The sequence below is a fragment of the Buceros rhinoceros genome, unplaced genomic scaffold (assembly GCF_000710305.1).
Source record: "Buceros rhinoceros silvestris isolate BGI_N320 unplaced genomic scaffold, ASM71030v1 scaffold21316, whole genome shotgun sequence".
Classification (NCBI taxonomy): Eukaryota; Metazoa; Chordata; class Aves; order Bucerotiformes; family Bucerotidae; genus Buceros; species Buceros rhinoceros.
The window spans coordinates 18,936-33,030 of NW_010416064.1; the positions used below are offsets into that span (position 1 = coordinate 18,936).

The window sequence follows — 14,095 nt, forward strand, 5'->3', positions numbered from 1 at the left end:
GAAAGAGGGACTACTGTGGTGAGGGCAGTGCTTAACATCTTGGAAATGTGGTCAAAGGAGCAAAAGGGAGAAGGGGGTAATGGTTCTGATTATTATCTGTTTGTGTATATCATTCACCTGCTACTTTTAATTTCCTTTTTTGACAGACAAACGAGCCTGAGCTTTTCTAACAGTGCATCTCTTTGCAGTTCAGCATTGTTGTGTGCCTGCATTTTGAATCTGAATAGTGTTGGGTTTACCTTTCAGCCAAGTCCTCCATTCTCAGCAAACGTTGAAAGGGGTTATTTTACTGTGAACCTGGAAAGGTTTAATTGGGTGCCTGAGGTCTTCAGGCACTATCCACTGCCACTTGGCATAGTGCCTGCAATGACATCCTCTTGCTGTGGTTGGATCTGGGCCTGGAGCCAACACCAGGCTAGAGGTGACCAAGCTCGTCTGCCAGTAGGAATCAGGCTTCCTTCCTCTGGAGACTTTGCAAATAGCTATCACCTTTAGCTCTTCTTCACAAGCCAGGGCAACCCCAAATCCTGGTACCTCCAGGATGGACAAATCTGGTCCTGGTTTTGCTTTCCAGAGCTCCAAAGCTTGTTGCTGTGACAATTCACCAGACTCAAGTGTAGTGGGAGATGGGGAGAGGTCAGCTGCAAAGCTCTGAAAAATGTTATTGAGGAGACACTGATAAAACGAGATCCCCAGGAATGTTGTGCATGCTGTAGCTTCTCATTCTTGGAAGATTTTTTCAGTAAATTTTCCAGGAGGGTTGAGATTCATTTCGCTCGCTCCTAAAAATACACCTCGTAAGTGTCCCTGAGGCTGGTTGTTGCTCTTCCTTCCTCCTGCTGAGTATAGGCTGGGAGGTGGCATTCAGAATGAGAGACACCCAGGGAGATGGTGCAGAGTAGAAATACTTCTGTGCTGTGGTTTTTGTAATATGCCTTAAGATGTCGTCTCCGTTTCTCAGGTGCAACCTTGAATAGGAAATGCCACATGCCAAAATCCGTATTTTCCCTTTGGGGTTAGTAGGATTGTCAGGGAAGAAGTGAAAAAAAAATTGACAATGATGGCATGTAATGCTGCTATTGCTAATCACACTCGTTGCTTTTATTACGATTTTCATAAATATATATTAAAATACCCTTTAGTGGTCAGTGTCGTCCTCTTTATTTTACACATTGGGTACCAGGCAGTCACTGCCAGTGGTGGGAACGGTCGTTTCAGTAAAAGCAGTCATACTGGAAATTGAGTAGCAGTAGCAGTAGTATGAGCAGTGGAGCAGATAAGGCTGCTTGCTTGTATGTTAGTGTCAGGAAGCTAAAACATCTGTGTGCACGTTGAATAAAGACTGAGCTCACCCTGCAGTACATTCTTGGTTTATTAAAAATTACTCTTCTACTCCAGCTGAAACCTAAAAAATCTTAATGTTACGGGGACTTCCACTCTATAGGTAAATGTGAAAGAAGTTGCCAAGTGGTTCCAAGAGTGGAAGAGTGGGGATGAGCTGACAGGTAGAGGGATTGCAGGTTTTCTTTCCTTTTGGAATCAAAGCTGTCAGGCTATAGAAGGTGGCACTGGGTTGAGGAAGGGGAAGGAGACTTTACTCCCTTCTACTAATGCTGGAACAGGTTTTGCCTCACCTTTCACTGTCTTTTCTTCACCTTTGTCCTCAGACCTAAGCTCAGTGATGTAGGCTGATGTGTCATCACACTAATTGTGTTAGGTGTATTAAAGGAGCGCTTCCCAGCTTCATCTAGAAACACACACTCATTTCAGTAACCCTTTGAGGGTCAGTTTTATTAAGTTCATGGGACAGGTAAGAATCTCTACTAAGCATGTGGCTTGCTAGGTACCTGCAGTACCTGTCAGGATTTTGCCTTTCAGCAACCTGGAATTTATGGGGCTGGTGGCCATACACCCCAGGGATAGACAGCGTTGGGTGTGTGACTTTCTGTTGAACTAGAAGATTTTGTGGTCTCAATCCTGTCTTCTGTTGCGTCTGATTGCAGCAAAATCACCACCTCTAAGCAACATCTGCTTGCAGAACGGTTACAAATGGCTTTGAAAGTGAAAAGGGAGCATTTTTGTAGGACAAATGGTTGTCCTATGCCAAGCACATTGCTGCTTCTCTCACTGTCTGCCTTAGAAACTCTAGACCTTTTGTTCTTCCAGCACAGCATTCGTTTTCCTTAGGCTGAGGCATGAGTGTAAGTCTTTGAGAAATGAGTAAGTGATAATAGGAAACAGTCTTTATAACCTTTTCTATTTTTCCTCTTTTGAAAATGAATGAGAAATTGGTTAAATCGATTTTAAATTCATAATTGTCCAGTCTTTCTTTTTTTTTTTTAAAGAACTAACCATTCTTGAGAATACAAGGATGATATATTTGTGGGTTAAACTTCAGGTATAGTGTCCAGCCTGGGTAAATGCTGATTTGTCAATAAACAGTGAAGTACAGGTCAAATATATGCCAACAATGCCAGAAATATCATAACTGATCTCATAGTGGAGATGTTAATTGTCTCTGTGTTGAGCCATAGAGACAAAAATGTACTTTTAATATATTCATATATTAAGTATATTTGAAGTATTTTATGCTTAAAAGTTAAACTTTAAGTACCTAAAATATATAAGCCTAAGTTTTCTGAAATTACTGATTTCAGATGTGCTAGCCTTGAGTTTGAACAAATAAAAACCAATTCATTTTCAAATATGTCATCTGTTTTCTAGGCAGTAATTTCCTTTAAGGCATCTGGGATGGGCTACCAGAAGTCATCCATGACTTTTAAAAAGGTCCTCAAGTGCCTAGATAGAGATAATAGGCTTATTGTGAAAGCAGTAGCCTCCTAAAATGTGATCTGGTGCTAATGACTCCTAATGTCCTCTTTCAGTATCCACAATGGAGTAATAGCAGTGTTCCAGCGTAAGGGTCTCCCAGACCATGAACTTTACAACCTCAATGAAGGAGTCAGGTAAGATGGTCGACTCTATGTAAGCTGTTACTAGCCAGCGTGCAGTAATATTGTTTGCTAGCACTCACACTGGAAAGTTTCTACAGCAGTATTATGTTGGGAGTTTTGTTGTTGTTGGTTGGTTGGTTTTTTTCCCCTCGGTGGTAGTTTCAACCAGTACAGTCAGCTGGGCCTTAGTAAATAGCTGTTGCTGATGTGTGTCAACATGTTGCTGCCTAGTGAGAGCTGGATTCCTCCTTTGGCAGGGGAGGATGGATTATTTCAGAGTCTCTCTTGATGTACTTGGATTGAAGCTAAGGAAGGGAAAACCCGGACCCCTCTATTAAGTAATGCAAACCGTGTTCCACTGCAGTGATGCAGGTACCATAGGTACCAGGCCTAGCTCTGAGGTGCTTTCCTGCACCCATGGAGGATGTAAAGCCTCCAAGCAAGGAAAGATGTCCTGCCTGGTAGTCCCTCACAGCTAGCTGCTCCTTCCACACAGGCCGAATATGCTGTAGATGTTATAAAGCTGTCTCATGATGACCTGAGTAGTGCAGTTTAAGGGTCCTTTTTCTTTCTCATACTGGGATGATACTGTTCCCAACAGACTAAATATAGACCAGTGAGATGTATAATGGGAACATTTTTCTCTTGAAAAGAAAAAAAGAAGAGGGGGTGTAAATCCTACCATTCAAGTTATTTAAGTTACAATTGCAAGGAAAAGTTTACCAAGAGATAAGCTGGTACCGGGATTTACAGCACTTAACTTTTTACTTTCCAGTACTTAGTACTTACTAAACCCTCTCTCACTGACCAGGGCAAGGTGGCAGAATTCCTTTTATAAATGTGTCCCAACTCTTTGAAGAATAAATGATGGAAAAGAAGCTGCATGTACAAAGACAGACACTTAGTACGTTCCCTCGTTCTCTTCAGATAAGAGCCTCAGTGTTTCCCTTTCCCTTAGTGCTTATTCACACTCTATCCGGGCACCAGAGTTAGTCTGGTTCCTTTAATTGTGAGAGTATCTTCAGAGAAGTCCAGACAAATGACATTTGGCTTGTGATCTCTCTTTTCTTCTCCCTCTCTCTCCTTTCGAAATTAAAAGGAACTTATTCTTCAGTTATTTCTTACTTCTCTGGGGAGAAAATGACATATAAAGAATAGCTTTTCTAGGATGGCTGTCAGTTAGCATTATCCATCAATCATTTTGAATTAGTTATTGGAATAATGGTTGATTGTTATTGCTGTAAATGCAGTGAGGATTCTTCAGATTTACCTGAATGACAAAAAATGGTAGTTCTAGACTGAGATTTCCTGGCCAAGTATGTTTGCCTCAGGATGCTCGTCTGCTGGTGAGGGACAGAAGAGGAAAAATTATCTGCTGATGTGATGGAGACAGATATAATCTCGGAAGATAGATAGATAAATAGACAAATAGATGGATGGATATTATTTGGTGAATTGTGTCCAGATTTTTCTTTCATTTACCTGGGTATAAACCCTGCACCATGATGATGCTTGCTTATATAGTTGAATTCATGACAACATCCCAGGCAGCCAAACAGGCAAGATGACTATAAATAGACTGATTCTTTTCCATTTTATGATGGACTTTGCTGCCACATGATAGCCCATTTCTTTTTGTTAGGGTAAGGATGACATTGCTTTGTTGTTTTCTCGGCTGATCATTCAGTTTTCTTCTGCTTTGGGAAGAACAATGCCTGGTGACTTATACCTGAGCCGATGGACAAAATATTGTTAAATCTAGACTGAGCTGTAAAACTGCTGTCATAAGCGGGGTGTCAGCAGCATAACTCTCTTGGGATGAGTGAGCATTTGATGAGATGCAGCGTGGCTTTCGAGACTGGTTCTTGACTACTGCAGCTTTAAGGTTGTTCCCTCTTGCCTACATCTTGGCCTGAACAGCCTTCTAATTTATTGCCAAAACGGTCCATCCTCTCAGTGACAGTTCTGAGTTTATTTTTGTGAAGATTCTTTTATGTGTCCTGCTTGCTTCATTCATAGAAAAAAATCTAAGATCACAAAACTGCAAGTGGACAAGAGGACACGACAGCTGAGAAATGTCTCTAGAGGAGAGCATGGTAGTGGTATTTTTTAAACATGTCTTTTACCACAAGACCACATCCTCTTTCCCGAAGCTACTGCTCTCCTGCTGTGTGCTTCATTTTACTGCCGGCCACATTCAATATTGGCACTGCTTGCAGCCAAAGCCTTTCTGTCTCACTTAAATGCAGCTCAAAACCTAGCTAAGAAATAACTGATTTAACAGATACCAAAAATATCTGGCTTACTACTATCACTATTTAATTAAAAATAACTTTCTTTGGATTAATTTAATTGAATTAATTATTATTGAATACAAAAATATCTGATTAACATACATGATCTCTGAAGTGGCACAAGCAGATTTTGCCTTACGATTGTTTTGGATTCATTTTCCCCACAAGTACATAAATAAATGAATTGCTGTTATTTTCACCGGGTGGAATTTGAGTGTGGCAGCATTCAGGTAAATGGCTAGTAACTTTCTTGAAGTTATAGGACAGTAAAATAAATTATTTTACTTTAGCACTTTAATTATAGCAGATTCTGGGATACTTTGCATAATTAAACCTTGAATATCCAAGTTGACTCACAGACCAAGTGTAAATATTTGAACAGTTAGGTTATGCCCATGATGTTTGCACACCATCATTTTGAGTCAGGAATGTCACATATATTAACTGCTGTATGCCACATACATGCAAATAAATGTGTGCTCAGAAAAGGAAGTTATACATATCTCAAGGCTTAGAACCTTGATTAGAAAACATCAGTGGGTACAAATCTGTACAGTACCATTTACTTTTCTTCTAGGTTTGGCTCATAAAAGCTGCCACTCATTTACACCCATGCCTTTTGACACCATTCTTGCATTCCTCTGGCATTACAAAGTGGTGTTAAATACAGAATTACATAATGCTCAGAAGCCCTATTAACAATAAAACCAGCACATGATTTCAGTCTCTTTCATATTGCTGAATAATGTCTTCTAAAGCTGATGAAGTAGAGTAAGGCGGTAAGAAGATGCTCTAGTAACTGGGAGTATCGCCAGTGTATGCCCTGTACATTACTACCTCTGAGTCCTTACTAGGTGATTTAATATGGTATTGATTCAAAAGTCAGGTAATAAAAACTATATGCATATACTTACTGTTTAGTATTTCCCTTGGTGCATGTGTGTGACGTTAGTATTCATACAGTGTTTTTTCCTTTTTCGTTTCATGTACCATATGTCATTTCAAAGTGTTTATTTACACCACTTGTAAATCAAGGAAGAAAAAGAAGGAAAGGGAAACACAGTGGAAGCAGGATGTCCTGCATTAAAGCTAATACATATTTATATTTGCCTCTTTTCTGAGTTTTAGGATACCGATTTGATGCAAACAAAGCACATTTTAGTGGCATTTCCTCTTGCAGCAAAAGAGTTCAAACCCAGTAAAAGCACTCGTTTCCATTTGCTTCATTTAACTTTATATAACAGTTATTATACAGTGTTAAGACTTTCCATTTTGAGTAATGTTCCAAGAGTTAATGTCAAAATAAACCAAAGAAGCAGCCACAGAAAGATAGAAAAAAGTCAGGAGCTCTTTTAGGGCTTCTTAATGTGAATTTATGTTATCTTCTTAGTTTATGAAATCATTAAACAAGCAGTGAAGACCTGATACCAGTGATACATAAGCTGCTTAAGAGTGCAAAATGACTGGCTTTAAAATCAGATGCACTTGAAACAAGGCCTGTTATCTGATCAGGGATCTCTTTTATGTTTAATCAGAGTTTTAGCTGGATTCCACCATGATGTCCACACATCTAGATAAGGTTATTCAGTAATCTGAATTATCCAGGATCTGACAGGTGACAACCTAACTTATTTTGTTAAGGGAAATTGAGCAAGGATGAAAAAAAATTGCAAGCAATGTCTTGGATCCAGTTTTGTTGTGGATGTCTTTTAAGTGAATATAGGTACAGAGAACAAACGCCAGTGCTCTGATGTGGCCTGAGGGCCTCACTATTCACTAGAAATAATTAAGTAGCATGAATTATCTGTAGTATCAAGAATTCAAAAAGCAAGATGTATTAATTGTGCTATCAGTTCTTCTCCTACACTGTAAACAGAGACGCTGATGTAGCCATAGTGCTGCATGGTGTGGTGCAGTCCAGTGCAAGTAATTAACTGCAGGCTGGCTGTTAAGTTCATTCACAGCTGAAAACATGGAAATATGTTGGGGTTTTGTTTTAACAGAGGGCTAGTTATTGGATAAGTAGAACATCATTTTGTATTTCCTGCCCTTAAAGCCAGGAATTATTAGATGAACCTATATGAAGGTATTTGCAAATCAAGACCATGAGGAATCCTGGTCTAGACTTGAAGGAGCAGCTAGCTTGAGGAGAGGATAGAAAATTAAGCAAAACCTGTCAGTATAAAGCATCAGTATTTTTTTGTAACAGTGGCACAAAGACATAATATATTTTATCTGTCCTAGGAGAATTCAAAATTGCAACTTTCTTGTTATTTTAACCTGAAAATGGTTTATCTATCCATGTTAAAAGGAAGAAAAACCTTTAGTGCTATTGCTTGCGATCCAGAAAAAAAACCATACCGCTTGGGCAGTAAATTCCCACTTCAAGTGAGCAATGCCACAGTGTGGCTGTTTTGGCATCTTTGTACTCGTTGAGGTACTTGACGTACTCTGAAGGCTTTCAGACTTTAACAATCTTCGGGAGAGTGGGTTTTAACCCCTGCCAAGGGCTGGTCAGTGGCTGCCATTGAGGATGGAATTTCAGAGTGCTACAAGGGTTGTCTGCTCCTATATGTTGGAACAGCATGCCAGGGGGGCTAGCCATGCAGTAGCCATTCGTGGCTAAAGCCTGAGCTGGCTTTGAAACTTTTTGTCCATATATTTTGAATTAATCAGGTTTCTAGCAGAAAAGGATTTTGATGCTTAGGAGCATCTGAAAACCCCTTCCTTTTGTTTATTTTCTATTCCAGTTATGCCTAGAGTGTTTCCACAGGGTGCTGTGAAGTCAATGTGGACATGTGCTTAAAGATAAATAAATAAGATGCTGTATTTTGGTCTTCTAAAGATTGACCTGCCCCTCCTTTCCCTGAATTTTGAGAAGACCTCAAGGGGCTGTGCTGAAGTATGTGGTGTTAAAAAAATCAGATCGAACTCCTGCAGACTTTTTCATGGAGTGAGGGATATGCTGGACTTTGTAAACCAGTCTTGAATTTGATTACTGGTTAAATAATTTGATTAATTAGTTATTTGTTAAAAGAATAACCCAAAGGGATAGATGCTAATATGCTGCTGCATATATAATTAACCTAACTAGCCTAACTCAAGTGGGCGTTTAGATTTTAAGTTGAGTTTTACCTTACTTCTTCATGGGATCCAAGGTGGTCACACAGAGACTGGTTTTCAAAAGATATCCAGGCCAGATTTGCATGTGTTTAGAAAACCCAGCTGGGGCTACATTTTTATAAGGTCCAAGCTCTTATTTATGCATCTAAATAGCAACCTGAGCGCAGAGAAGTATATCTAGCATCTAATGTGTGAGACTTAAATGGTATACAGCTTTTTAACAATGGAGTGTGCTTTACCTGGATACAAACGCTGGGCTTGCAGATCAGGTTGAATTCAGTTTCTGAATTTGAGAGTTGTTTATGGGATTTTTTTTGCATGTGAGCTTGGTTTGATCTCTGAGATTCCTTTGTACAATTTAGAGTAGAGGAATCAGGAAAGGCAGAGCCAAAGTTTTAAATTCCTACCTGCTTTTTTTCTGAAACCATACGAAACTTCAGCTGTTGTGAATCTCCTGAGTGGAAGGTCATGACCCTTTCAATGAAAACTGGCCAAGATTCAGAGGTGCAACGAAACCCACAGAATATCATCCTACTTCAGGCTTTGCTCTAAACAATTTGTCATGTCTCTTTTTTTCAGCCTTACACAGGACAGGGATGGTTTGGCTCTGAACGTATCTGCCAAGTCATCATGTGCTCGGTTCTTGGCTCAGACCACGGAAAGGCAGAGAGCACCAGGAGTTCTCCCACAGCTGCCATGCCAGGCACCACTGAAACCCTGGCACAGCAGGAGAACAATTTCAGCCTTTTTTAAATTATTAGATGTAGAACCAACAGTGTCCTCTTTTTGTCAAATTTTAATTTCTTTTAATATGTATTTGTGCAACTCAGCCATATAAAAGCACAGCAGATATTTTTCAACACACAGAAATACTGGTTGGGAGCCGTAGTGTTGTTGACTCTGTTAGGTCTCTTTGTAGTTAGGTATTATTGACAGGCTCTGTGCTCATACGAAAATATTTTGCTAGTGACTTCCCCTTTTCTGTGCAGTGCACAGCTAATACAATTTGCTGATTACCCAGGTCCTTTCCTTATTTTTTTTTTTAATACAGGCAGTTATTGAAAACAGAACTGGGATCCTTTTTCACTGAATATCTACAGGTAGGCTTGTGTTTTCTTTCATTTAAATGAGATTTTGTTGTATGCCACAGAGCAAAGTATTGGTGGATATCTATCTATCTATCTACCTATCCATCTATCATTGATAGAATAATGAGATTTGGATTTTATATATAGATATATAGTTATATAGCGAACTATAGCTGTAGTTAGATAGCAAAAGCCCAAGCTGTGAAATAGATTTGTGCGTTCACTGTGTTTCTGTATGATGTTCCTGTATGACATTTCTGTCTTTCAATAGACTTCAGACATTCTCTTTTAAATTAAAACTTAAGTCCTTGAGCAAATCAGTTAAGTTAATTGTAGTACAGTTAATAAGAAAGGCATTTAGCAGTAAGTACACATTCTCTTTTGAAGTTGTGTTCTTTTTGCTTCTCTAAGACAGAGTACATGCTTTGTGGGTCACCCATTTGGAGTTTGAGAAGCACTTTGTACCGCACATAATACATGCTGTATCAAAGCAGTAGGTGATTATATCGTCATTTGACAAGTGTCCCAAGTGATGTAAGCAAGGTGGACACAGGACACAGAAGTCCTTTGATGATTGATCAAAAGTTAAGAATAAACAAAATGTGAAAGATGATGGCTGTAGGGGAGTACAGAATTGAGTAAAGGTAGTCTGTATTTTATTTACAGAATCAGCTGCTCACAAAAGGCATGGTGATCCTAAGGGACAAGATCCGGTTTTATGAAGGTAACTTGGATTTTAGCATGGCTCTCTACTACGTTTGTCACAGGAGTTTTAGCAAATGCATTCTGGAGACAATGTGATGCTTTCCACTATCTTCCTGGGACCATGGATTCAACTTCTGTGAATTAATTCCTGCAGTCTGTTGTTGTGTCCTGCCTTGCTGTTCCCATTGGCTTTCATCAAGGAGAGATGATTGCCTAGGGCAGCAGTGAGGGAGCAAAGAAAAATTACTTCCAGCACTGACACTTCCTTTTCCTTCAATCCTGGCCAGCTCCATTGTAAGAAAAAGTGGAAAAGTATAGAGTGAGATAACTTAATAGTCAAAAAAATGAAGCACTAAGATCCTAGTTCGTAGAAGTCTCTAGCTAAGTCCAAAATAATGATGTAGGTTGTTTCAAGAGTTATTCTGGATTCCTGCTTACATAAATGAGGTCAGACACTGTCTCATTTTTTTACAGTCAAGGCTCCATTTGTCTGTCTGCACCTTCTGGAGGTGTCATCTTACAGAAGTAAATAAACATCAAGGATAACCTCCACATGATGTGTCATTTTACTGTCACCCTCATTTTGTGCCCTAAGCTATTGCGTGGTATTTAGAAGCACTGTTTTGCCGTTTTGTCCTAGGTGTAGGCTTACAAGTTGCACCAGGGGAGGTTGAGATTTGATAGTAGAAAAAAATTCTTCACTAAAAGGGTTGTCAAGAATTGGAACAGGCTGCCCAGGGAAGCCTGTGGCAGGTATTTAGAAAGATGTGTACATGTGGCATGTAGGGGCACGGTTTAGTGGTGGACTTGATAGTGTTGAGTTTGTGGCTGGACTCAATGATCTTAAGTGGCTTTTCCAACCTAAATGATCAATGATTCTGTACATCATCAGAGAGTGAAATGGTTTTGGAATATCTTCAAGAATTATTACTCATGTAAACAGTCCGAAGATCTTTGGGGAGTCTTGAGGCAATTTTAAAGAAACGTGTCTTTCCTTTTCCAAAGCTGCAGTCGTAATATCACTTAGTCTAAATGTACTGTTTGAGCAGTAGCCTGGAGACAGCCATTCCCATTAATTTCAGCTATCTAGAAATCCTAAATGTGACCTGTCATTACTAACAGTACAGTTGATCAGGTTAAGATAGTGCTATGGGACCCAGCTTTTCTGATGAGAAGACAATAGTTCTGAACACTGCAAAAAAGAGAACAAGTTTCACATTAAAAAAATATCCAAAGAAAACTACCCAAACTCTTTAAGTCAAGCACAGAATTCCTCAGTTACTTAAAACTACATCTGGGAGAGCACGGGGAGCTGTAAGGATCTCAAGACCTTCACACCTGCTTTGGAAAATGACAAAGGAAATTGGGGTTTAGGTGTCCGATCAGAAAATTAGATGCAGAGACCTACCACATTCCAACCCCTTTTTCTTCTGGTTTGACTAGCATGAAAATCAAAAATACAATCTCTGATGTTTCAGGTAAAAGCTGAGATGAAAAATTGAAATGTGAGACCAGTGAATGGCTTTCAAATGCAGGAGCATGTTTAGCAAATACAGAATTTCAGCTAGCTATTAAGTTTGTTCTGGTTTTGAATTTACTGTCCCATATTGTGGTTGCCCCTTAAAATATGGTAAGAAATACTGGTGAGGTAAGGATTAAATCAGTCATGAGTTATCCATGTTTTTTCTGTCCTCGAAAAACTGCTCACTAAAACTGGCAAGTTAGGGGAGGGTAGCTGTAATCTAGGAATCTCATTCAGAGGCAGAGTCTTTCTGACAGGCAGCTTTCTGTTCGTTTATGGGGGGACCTGCTGATGGATGTGAGTTTCAACGGCTGGAATTTGAGTTTCCTGGCAGCAGTTCATGGTGTAGTCAGTGACCCCATGGCTCCCAAAACACCGAACAAAGTTTGGAGACAAAGTTGGGAGCTACGGAAATCTTGGCAGCTCCCATTCTGAACAGGGCTTCCTTCCTGGGTCTGCAGCAGCAGTGGTCCTGCCCTCAAATCTCAGGTTGTCTCAGGTTTTTCGTCTTTTGAAAATTTTAACTTTTTTTTTGATACAATTTCTTATTCTTACATTTCTTTCAGGAATTTCAATTACCTTTTAGAAGCACTGCAAAAAGTACTACATGCATTTTTACGTCATGCAAAATTTACTTTATTGTTCTTCATTAAAATGAGCATTTAGAGTAACCCAGCTTCCTAGAATCTGGCAAATGCTTCTGGTCTGTGTAGGGATCTTTGCCTGACAGTAAAATAAACATATTCTTGAAAGGACATGGAAGTCAAGTTCCTCTGTGTGAAAGATGCTTATCATCAATAAACTGAAGGAATTCTTCTGGAAACCCGAGTAAAAGGCCTGCCTGGCAAAAGCATTTAATTTTCCAGCCTTCCTGACCTGCTGTACAGAAATCCATCGCTTCACAAAACATGCTACCCACAAGGTGGAAAGATTATGCAGCAGTAAGGGCGTGTTTATCTCAGGGTAACTGACTTCATGCAATTCTAGCAGTAAGATTTGGAAAGGACCGGTGTTCAGCACCCAGATCTGCAGCCAGATTTGTAAAGCCTTAGTTTCCACTTAACCTCAACTTGTGGGCAACTAACATATTTAACTCTTCTTAAAACTCTGCCCTTAAGGCACAGAGTGGTTGGGCTTCTCCTTTGTGATCAGATTTATATATTTGAAATACTGTTGAGTTTTAGACACTAGTGTATGAAGGTTGTAACCCAACACTTAAATATTTGTTTGTTTATTTGTTTATTGTTATTGTTGTTATTACTGCTACAGCTGCTCAGAAATTTTGGACCTGGTTTCCTACTGTATTACACTAGGAGTAATGCAAGATACATTTTTTAAAAATTGAAACCAAGAACACCCTTTTCAGTCTTATGCACAAGTGTGTAGGACAGAAAGAACTCCTGCCTGGTGGTGCAGAAATGAGACTTTGGTGTGGTTCACAAGCCAGCATCTGCAGTATAGCATGGTGATCCACATTTGTCACTGAAAGCACTTAAAGTCGTCAAACCAAGAATAATTCAAGAGTTGCAGATGAGCCAGAGCTGGTGCTATTTGTCATGTGGTTAAAAATGCAGGGAGATCAAGTATCCTGTAATAAAGATTAGCACTTAGCTAACTTTTCCTGCTTTCATGCAGACTCTCTTTGTGATATGTGTGTAATTCTGGGCAAAATATTCTCTGGCTGAGGCCCTAAGAAATGCTGTAATACACAAATTAAGAATAGTATCTGATTCTGACACCAGTAGTAATATTGATTGATTGTTGCTGAATTTGCTTCCTGGTAAGTCATGCTGTCTTGTCTGAATGCCTCATAATCATTGATGTGTTTATCTCCTTAATACTTGCTGGTGGAGGTGCAAGTGGCGTTGCTCTCCTTTAACAGTTGGGTTAGGGGCATGGGGTGCTACAGAGCTTGCCCGAGGTCAAACAGGCTGTTTGGGGAAAAGGGATTTGAAGTCAGCATCCAGCTATTGAGCTCCTGTAGATTTCAGTGGATTCCTGTAGATTTTCAGCATTTGCTTCTGTGTTTTACAAAATGTTCTGTGAGGAACTTGGAGTCCAGCTTGGCTGTACAGTCTGGCCACAGCTTCTCCAGTCTCCACTGGGGAGGCTTCCAGGTGGTTGCAGCTGGGAGGGAATGGACAGGGAGGTGGTCTTGCTGTGAGGACCATGGGGAACTCATGTCACAGCAGGTTTTGACTGCATCCTTTGAAAATTGTAATAAAACGTAGAGCCACACACCAGTGTTTTTTTCCATAGATCTTGGGTGAGATTTTCTATGTAAGAAAATACAGGGAAGCTAAGGGATCAGTTTGAGGGAATGCCTTGTGGAACATCTCCACAGAGCATGGTTTGCTCTGCTGCTTGCAGTATGGAGGGCAGAGGGGAGCACAGTGGGGGAGATTTCTC

At 39.9% G+C, this 14,095-nt stretch overlaps 1 protein-coding gene across 1 annotated transcript in view; it reads left to right on the forward strand.

Annotated features, from left to right (window-relative positions):
* Positions 1-14,095, forward strand: part of PRR5 (proline rich 5 (renal)) — a 49,571-nt gene that overhangs the window by 8,865 nt on the left and 26,611 nt on the right. Inside the window, exons 2-4 of the mRNA XM_010137673.1 lie at positions 2,886-2,966; positions 9,423-9,471; positions 10,126-10,183. Of these exons, the coding sequence (XP_010135975.1) occupies positions 2,886-2,966; positions 9,423-9,471; positions 10,126-10,183 (188 nt within the window). The remainder of the gene's footprint in view (positions 1-2,885; positions 2,967-9,422; positions 9,472-10,125; positions 10,184-14,095) is intronic.